The sequence below is a fragment of the Nicotiana tomentosiformis genome, chromosome 5, assembly GCF_000390325.3.
Source record: "Nicotiana tomentosiformis chromosome 5, ASM39032v3, whole genome shotgun sequence".
Classification (NCBI taxonomy): domain Eukaryota; kingdom Viridiplantae; phylum Streptophyta; class Magnoliopsida; order Solanales; family Solanaceae; genus Nicotiana; species Nicotiana tomentosiformis.
The window spans coordinates 18,735,627-18,744,542 of NC_090816.1; the positions used below are offsets into that span (position 1 = coordinate 18,735,627).

Below are 8,916 nucleotides of genomic sequence, written 5' to 3' on the forward strand. Positions count from 1 at the left end.
CTGGATTGTAGTGTTATTTTTATCTCTATGGGAGAGTGGGATAACTACTCGGATAAATAAATGGGATAACTTGTTTCCCGACCAAACTAACTCCTAAGGGTTCATTTGGTATGAAGGATAAGGGATAATTAATCTCGGGATTAAATTTGAGATGAATTTATCTCATGTTTGATTGGGATAAAATCGTGGTATAACTAATCCCGAAATTAGTTATCCTAGAATTGTAGTATTTTTTTATCCCTATGAAGGGTGGGATGACTAATCCCATGATAACTAATCCTAGATAATTTGTTTCCCAACCAAACGACCACCAAGTGTTCATCTGTATTCTGTTTGACTGCAACTCTAACAAATTTGTCAGTGACATTTGCAATAATTAAACGTCTCTAGTAGGAAAAATCACATGTCAAATCAAACCGGTTAATTCATCACAGCTTACGAGTTACATTTTATGGGAAGTTTGCAAAATTTTCAAAACTATAGCGTGCAAAGTGGCAGCAAAATCTCTACTTTGGTCAAGAGAAAACAACCTGAAGATAAAAATTACTATGACAAGCATCTTGGCTTTTGAACAATGTAGCCCACCTTCGCGAACGATGACATGCATCGACAAGAAGCTCGATCAGCAAGCAAAGTGCTGCATTTCCAAATACGAAATAATACAAAAGAAGATCCTCATTTCACAAGTTTCCTCAAGACTGCTTCAGCTCGTTGCTCAAATTTGGGTAGCGCCCAGTCATGCTGAATAATATCTAATCCGTCCTTTTCTGCTCCCAGACTCTGCGGAAGAGAATTAACATCTGTAAAGCAAGATAGAATAGGAGGAGAAGTGCAATTTGTTCCCGAAACAGACAGCATCATATAGTTATTTTCTTGCTCCTGCTTAGGCTGTCGTTGATTTCAAAATAGCTAACAGCCTAATATCCATTAGCCAAGGTGCTACTCAGTGGTAACGGGACATACAAGGATAAATTCAAGATCTTTTCTGGTTCAATGACTCCATACATTTCCCTTTAAGACGTGTGAATAATGAGTTCAAGCCAAAATGACCCCTCCACCCTTCCTTCTCCACCGACCAACTATTTCCTTTACTACTTTTTCCCCTTTCGAAAAGCACCCATCTTTGATCAAAAGGAAACTAGTTTCAGGGTGGCAGGAAAATGCAAGTGGAAAAGCTAAGGACGAAGAAGGGCTGATACGAACTAAATACTTCTTGGTGGCAAAGAGAACTCTTTTAAGAACCAATCACAAATACTAAACATAATGTGTGCAGAAAATAAAGGAGAATTTTGATCTAAAGGAGATTCTTAATCTAAGCATGTAGCCTAAGAGAATTTTACCTTGCTGGGGTCAAAACCAAATCCGCTCATCTGCATCATTCGTTGAGTATCATCGGTTGCTGCAGCAAATATAGATATAAATAATTTGAACCGGGAAAAATCCACGTAACTGAAAGGTTCTCTAGTATTACAGCTTTTCAATATATTAAAAAAGAGAAAGTCCTTGCCTACACCTTGATATCTACTTAAAGAAAAGAAACTACACAAACGTGTACAAAAACTACTGACCATTTTCTTCTCCAAGAATGAGACTGAACAAACCCCTTAATCCAAACAGATTGAGGAAATACCTGAGCAGTTTCATAGCAAGTATTAGATACAAAAGCATTATTTTTTAGAAGATTAAAATGAGGTCAGGAGTGCTAATATTTACCATGAGCGACTGCTGACGTAACTGACATCAACCGTGCTTAGATCAATGCCATTTTGCAACATTGCCCTGAACCTCTGAGTTAATGGAAAAGGTATCTTTGCTGAAGTATGAGACAACAAAATTTATGTGAGTTAATACAAGGAAACAGAATATAAAGCTTCACGCACTTCAAAGCCCAAGGTACTAAAGTTATAAGCACTATAGCAAGATAAAAATGCACTCTGCAACCAAGATATCAGCTTTGAGAAGAAATAAGGAATTCAAATATAGGAAAAAGAATACCTGCTACAAACCCCGAGAAGAAGAAGTTGACCCATGCAAATGTAAGAGTCTGGCAAGATGGAGAATATGCAAGAAAATAGTCAGATCCACAAATTAAGATATCATCAACGAACAATTGATTATTGTGAAACATGATACCTGAGGAATTATCATCGACAAATTCTTCTTCATCATATCCATAGCCATGTTTGGGTCTGAGAACATTTGCGCCTGTGGATTCTGAGCTTGACCCTTGGGAACATGTAGTAACCCATTTTCCTGCATTGTCATGCGTAATATTTGTTTAGTAGCCTAAGGCTATCCATTAATGGATTCACACTGAAATACATGTTCTTATAGCTGGTACCATGTAATCCCTGACAAGTTATATTTTCAGGTTTATTTATTTAAAAAACACCTCATATACCGACCTACTAAGTTATTCAAGTTGAACATTGATGGCATACATCACTCAGACACTTCTCGACACCAATCAAGTTGCGTCCTAATTATTTATTTACTTCTTAAATTCGATTACTCATGTCATCCAAATGTGACACTAACAGGGCACTGCTTCGCTATTTTCTCTCTATTAAAGGACTAGATAGTATCATTTCAAAATAAAGTCCGCTTCAGAAAAAGTGGAATCTTCAGTTCTCTCTATTTGACCAAACCCTTCAAATTCCCTTGAAATGAGAAGGATGACAAGCGTCTATCGATATAATTACGTATTGCATCGTGTAGATGTTCTTTTTAATATGTGATGCTGAATGATTTTCTTTTAGTAACTTAGAACTAGTTAAACTAGTCATGCAAAGAGTACATCATTTATGTATTTTAATAAGTACTTTAATAGATTAAAGCCATAAAGAAGTTCACATAATGTTTTTGAAAAGAAATTCTAGTCCTAGTCATGTCCCCCTATATTTTCAAGTTTTGTGTATTTGACTGTGTTCCTACCTGTCTCTTTGCACCAATTACAAACGAAATATTCAAGTACAGACAAATAACCTTCAGAGTTTTACATAGACACGCTTGTGATCACATTAGTTGAACAATACCATATCATGTTCACTCCACCAATTAACTATTACTAGCTCCCTCATTCTTCACTTCAAGATCATGCTAATGGTGAGGGCACAGAAATGCAAATCAAAAAGGTTTTCTTCCAGGCAGTTAAAGCCAGTTAAAGAAACCTTGTAGCCACTAAGATGCTGATCAAGTAATATCCTCTCCCAAACAAAATTTCCATTCTTTTTTTGTTGGATAACCGAGAGATCCCCGAGGAACAAAAGTTGCATATTTCAATAGCCATCTTTCAATTCTCAGTCTAATTCTATCATTTTTACAACATAAATTTTAATTTTATCCTTAAGTACCTCATCATAACTTTTAGCAGTAACTAGCTAGTGATCACTAGTAATCCAACTATATGAATTCTATCATTTTTACAACATAAATTTTAATTTTATCCTTAAGTACCTCATCATAACTTTTAGCAGTAATTAGCTAGTGATCACTAGTAATCCAACTATATGACCTCCTTGTTGTATAACTCTTCTGCATCTTAACTACTGGGCTACCAAGAGACAAGTGTAGTAAAGGAAGCCTAAAACAGTCAATCAAAAAAGAAAGGCTGAATAATGCCCAAACTGGCAGTTTTAACCCGTTCTGATGCTCCCTCTATCCCATAAAAAGATAATCTTATACTTCTATAGTCTCGTTTGGTCTTTCCCAAAATGGTGTCCATGCTACATGACTTAGATGAGCTGGCGGGTATAATGAGTTGTGGCATTGGCTCATTTCCTACAACCTACTTTGGACTACCCTTGGGAGCAAAACATAAGTCAGTGGAGAAAAGGTTAGCAACTTGGCAGATGTAATATCTCTCAATGGGTGGAAGGGTTACTCTGATCAACACTGTCTTGGACAGCATACCAACCTACATCATGTCCCTCTTCCCTATGCCAAGTAAAGTCCAAAAGCAGCTGGATAAATTGAGAAGATCCTTTTTATGGGAAGGTGACAGTGAAGGTCACAAATTCCATTTGGTGAAGTGGGCAACTGTAACTCAACCAAAGTCACTAGGTGGTCTGGGCCTTAGAGATCTTTCAAAACACAACAAGAGTTTGCTAATGAAGTGGCATTGGAGATATGGGCAAGAAGGCACAAGCTTATGGAAGGAAACAGTGAAAGCCAAATATGGACACCTGAATAATTGGAGTACCAGTAAAGTCCAAAAGCAGCTGGACAAATTGAGAAGATCCTTTTTATGGGAAGGTAACAGTGAAGGTCACAAATTCCATTTGGTGAAGTGGGCAACTGTAACTCAACCAAAGTCACTAGGTGGTCTGGGCATTAGAGATCTTTCAAAACACAACAAGAGTTTGCTAATGAAGTGGCATTGGAGATATGGGCAAGAAGGCACAAGCTTATGGAAGGAAACAGTGAAAGCCAAATATGGTCACCTGAATAATTGGAGTACCAGAACCACAAGAGCTCCTCATGGGGTTGGGCCCTGGAAGCACATTAACAGCTTAAAGGAAGTCTTCCAACAAGAAGTATCTTTCAAAGTTGGTAATGGAGCACATGTGAAATTTTGGAAGGATAAGTGGCTAGGGAACTTCAAACTTCAAGAAACCTACACCATTCTTTTCCACCTAGCTACTGATCCTAACTCAACAGTTGCACAGAATATATCCAACAACACTTGGGAGGTCCTTTTCAGGAGAAACATCCAAGACTGGGAGATAGAAGAAGTGCTTGATCTACTTGGAAGGTTAGCAAATTGTATATCCAGCACACAGATAAGCTAAGATGGGGCACTTCTAAGGAAGGGGCATATACAGTGAAGGCAGGTTACAATAAACTTTGTGCTTTGAATGAAGTTATTGACATGCGGCCTTGGAAGCTAATCTGGAAAACCAAACTGCCTACAAAGGTCAGCTGTTTTACATGGACAACTCTTAAAGGTGCTATTTTGACACAAGACAATCTCTGTAGGAGGAGCTTCCAGATTGTGAATAGATGCCACATGTGTAAACTAAACTCAGAATCAATCAATCATCTATTTTTGCATTGCACAGTGGCTACTGATCTTTGGCACATGTTCTTCTCAATTTTTGGTATCAGCTGGACAATACCTCAGAACATTAAGGAAGCAGTTGAAAGCTGGAGCTTTTGGAAAGTCAGCAAGGCCATCAAAAGTATCTGGAAAATGGTCCCTGGTTGCATATTTTGGTGTCTTTGGATAGAAAGGAATCAAAGATGTTTTGATGGCATTTCAACTCCTATTCACTTTTTGAAAGCTAGATGTCTAGTGTATCTTTTTAGTTAGAGTAATACCTCCCCTGTAAATAATGTTATTCCCTTTCTAGACTTTATTGGCTCAATGAGCCTAGCCTGATGGCCCATTTTTTTGTGGTTAGCTCCCTATGACTAGAATAGCACATGGTGTACTGGAGCTAACATCCCTTCCTTCGTACTTATTGCATCTTCCTAATGCCAGCAATACAACACCTTACTTCATCAAAAAAAAAAACTTATAGTATCATGTGGTCTTTCCCACTTTTATCCTGATAACATCTCACTTATAAAAGGTGGACTTTATAACAAGTTTTTAATCTGTTTTCTTCTGAAAACACTACAATTCAAGCTTTACTCTTGATTTAACCACAAGTCAAACTACAACAATCAGATTAGGAGAAAGAGAGTGTGTTGAGTATTACGTCTATGCATTTAAGAGGGTGTTGTAATACATGTAATAGCCACAAAAAATCAGTGTGAGCTTCTCATCTTCAACCCCGTAGCCCAGAAACCCAAAGGGCATCTGGTTACTTGCCCCAGCCATCTTGCTCCAGTTTTTACCAGCACCCTCCTTTACTACTTTCTTCAGATTTCTGTCTCTCCATCTCTTCCCACACCCTCGTCTTCACTCAGTTATCAAAGGTTCAAATCTTCTAACTAATTATAGCCTTTAAAGTTTTCTTTTCACCCATCAATTACCTCTGACACCTCACCACCATTATATCTTTTTGATCTAATCATATTTTCTTCATCATAAGAAAAAATACCTGTCAACTTTTTATTCCTTCGAGTTTAATTATGAAATTCAACTGCTCATACAATAAAACATACTAGAAATTAAGCACCAATCACATTAAAAAGTAACTAGATGCAATTTTCATCTCACATATTACAATCAAAGCAAGTTCTACGCACTGATGGTGTAAAACATATTTACACAATCAGGTCATTTAAAAGGTAATTATAGGTAATCTATTTAATAGAATTGGTTTGTTACCTAGACTAAATGGTAAGTAATCTTCTATAATAGGTTAAATTATTCAGTTATATAACTTAAAATCCAATATCAATATAAAAGAGCCACCAGACCTCATTGCTGTAATAAACTTTCCTCGCGCGAAACGATTTAGCTGGAATATAATTTGCTCCAGCTCTCAAATTCCTTGCCCTAATTATCACTTGCCTGAAATTAAAATCCTCAAAATCAAAATTCCAAATAAATAAAAAATTTACTTAAAATTTAATAAAAAGGGTGTAGAAACGAACCCTTCTTTGATGATTTTAGGATCAGGTACTTGAGTAGAAGAACGCATAAGCTTTGAAACAAAGTAACGGAGGATTCCAATAAGGACCATAACCACTGAGAGTGGGATTAATACCCAGTCTCTAATTGCTGTATCCAATACCAAATCTTCTGCCATTTTTTCCTTTGAATCTGGTGTTTGTGATTGGAATTCTGCTTTGGATCTTTCTTTCCTCCGCTACTTTGGTTTTGTAGTGAGGTAGTAGGAGAGATGGTTTCGTATTGGGCTTTCAGGAAACGTTAATGGGCCATAATCTGACATACAGTGTCCAAGGCCTGGTAAAGTTGGGGCAAGTGCAAGAATAGCCGTTTTTAGTACCGCTATTTTATAGAATAGCCGGAGTTTGCATAAGGATTAAAACTTAGTCACCTCTTCAAATTCAGTAACCTAATACTTGTATTAGGTTAGGCTGTCTACATTACAACCTTAGGGTGCGGTCTCAGATCCTGTGTACACATGGGCGGATCCACGTTGAACCCAGTGGGTGTTGAAGCACCCATTGTCTAGGAGTTCGAGATTATATATTTTACATGAAATTCTAGGAAATTTGCTATATAATGACAATGAGCACCAACAAGCAAAACTTGGGGCTGGCCCGCCTGGGTGCTTTGATTTTGAGAGAGGGTTAAGGTCACTCTTAGCTTTTGTCGGGCAATTCAAACTCGACTGAAGCACTTTTATTCTCTATCCTTTCTTTTCCATTCTTGTGTCTTCTCCACTTCTTATTTCTTTTCAAGAAGCATGTGAATTTATTCTGTTTTACTTCATCAGCAGACAATTGATTTTGAAAGATTGAGCTCTTTTTTGGGGAAAAGGTGGTGGGGGACTGGGGGTGGGTGGTTAATAAGTGAAATAATGTAATATGGCCAAATTTTTATGACATTTGACATGACATAATATTCATTATAATAAATTTGTGGTTCATGACATTTGTCATGACATAATATACATTATAACAAATTTGTGGATCATGACATTTGCCATGACATAATATCCATTATTAGGCCAAGGATTTCTTGCTATAAATAGAGGAGTTTCTCCTCATTTGTAAACACACCAATTCAAGAGCTTTTCACTGTTGTCTTTCTTTCTCCTCCTTTATTTCATTATAGAGTATTTTGTAAGAGAGTGAGTGTTGGGAAACACTTGTGTGAACTCTTTCTTTGGAGTGATCTTGTGAGGTTATTCCCTAAGGGTATTTGGGATTAATTAGAGTATTTACTCTAATTTTGTACTCTCTTTTTTACTCTTATTGTTATAGTAAATTGTCCCTCTCCACTTGTGAACGTAGGTCACTTTGACCGAACCACGTTAAATTGGTGTCTTCTTTATATTCTTTAATTGTCGTTGTTATCAACTTCCATTGTCTTTGTTATTGTCATTATACCGTTGTTTGGCTAAATTCCGCACTACCCGGGTTCCCGATCCTAACAAATTGGTATTAGAGTCAGATCTAACCGGGTTAGTTTAAATAGCCAAAATGACTCTAACAAAGTCTTATGTTAAGAATTTTGACCGAAGTGCAAACTTCGGAATGTGGCAATTAAAGATGGAAGCTATCCTAATTTAGGATGGCTTAGATTTGGCACTGCAAGGAAAAGAGAAGATGCCGGATAAAATGACGGACGAGGAGTTTTTCGTCATAGACAAAAAGCCAAAAACAGGTATTATTTTAAATCTTTCAAATGAGGTTTTGCGTGAAGTTGCAGCAGAAAGCTCAGCCAAAGGCATATGGGAAAAGCTTAAAACCCTATATATGAAAAGAACAGTAGAAAACAGACTTTACTTAAAGCAATAACTCTACACTTTTCGTATGGCTGAAGGTACCTCTATACTTACTCATCTTGATACTTTTGATTCTCTTCTTATGGATTTAAGTAATATAGATGTTGAAATCAAAGATGAGGATCAAGCTGTGTTATTACTTGTTTCCTTACCCCAGTCGTTTAAACATATAAGAGATATTATGCTTTATGAAAAGGATAATATCTCTTATAAAGATATCAAATCTATTTTGAAATCAAAAGAATAAATAGATAGAGATATTACTGGGAAAACTAGTGGGAACCAAGGGGAAGGTTTATTCATAAGAGGCAGATCCAATAAGAAAGATTCAAGTAGTGAGAAACCTAAATCAAGGTCAAAATCCAGATACATAAATGTCATGTGCAAATATTGTCATAAGAAAGGTCACATTATTTCTGAATGCTTTAAATTGAAAAATAAAGAAAAGCATACAGAAAAGAAAAATGAGCACAAAAATACTGACACTGCCGAAGCAAGTGTAGCTGCTGACGAGACTGAGAGAACTATTTTTTTAGCAACTAATAAT

At 36.7% G+C, this 8,916-nt stretch overlaps 1 protein-coding gene across 1 annotated transcript; it reads right to left on the bottom strand.

The window, feature by feature from the left end:
- Positions 1–390: 390 nt before the first annotated feature.
- Positions 391–6,787, bottom strand: LOC104090568 (uncharacterized). Its single transcript, XM_009595690.4, has 8 exons — positions 6,547–6,787; positions 6,370–6,463; positions 2,134–2,253; positions 1,996–2,044; positions 1,714–1,813; positions 1,569–1,630; positions 1,341–1,399; positions 391–780 (listed from the first exon to the last, which is right to left on the bottom strand). Exons 1-8 carry the CDS (start codon positions 6,699–6,701, stop codon positions 676–678), a joined length of 744 nt encoding a protein of 247 aa, XP_009593985.1. The 5' UTR covers positions 6,702–6,787; the 3' UTR covers positions 391–675.
- Between the last annotated feature and the right edge of the window lie 2,129 nt (positions 6,788–8,916).

Excerpts from the sequence above, each read along its gene's own strand:
- LOC104090568 (XM_009595690.4), bottom strand. The coding sequence starts at position 6,701 with ATGGCAGAAGATTTGGTATTGGATACAGCAATTAGAGACTGGGTATTA. Across the intron at positions 1,814-1,995 it reads CTTCTCGGGGTTTGTAGCAG|CAAAGATACCTTTTCCATTA; the intron begins GTATTCTTTTTC and ends CTCATACTTCAG. Across the intron at positions 781-1,340 it reads TTGGTTTTGACCCCAGCAAG|AGTCTGGGAGCAGAAAAGGA; the intron begins GTAAAATTCTCT and ends TCTCTTCCGCAG.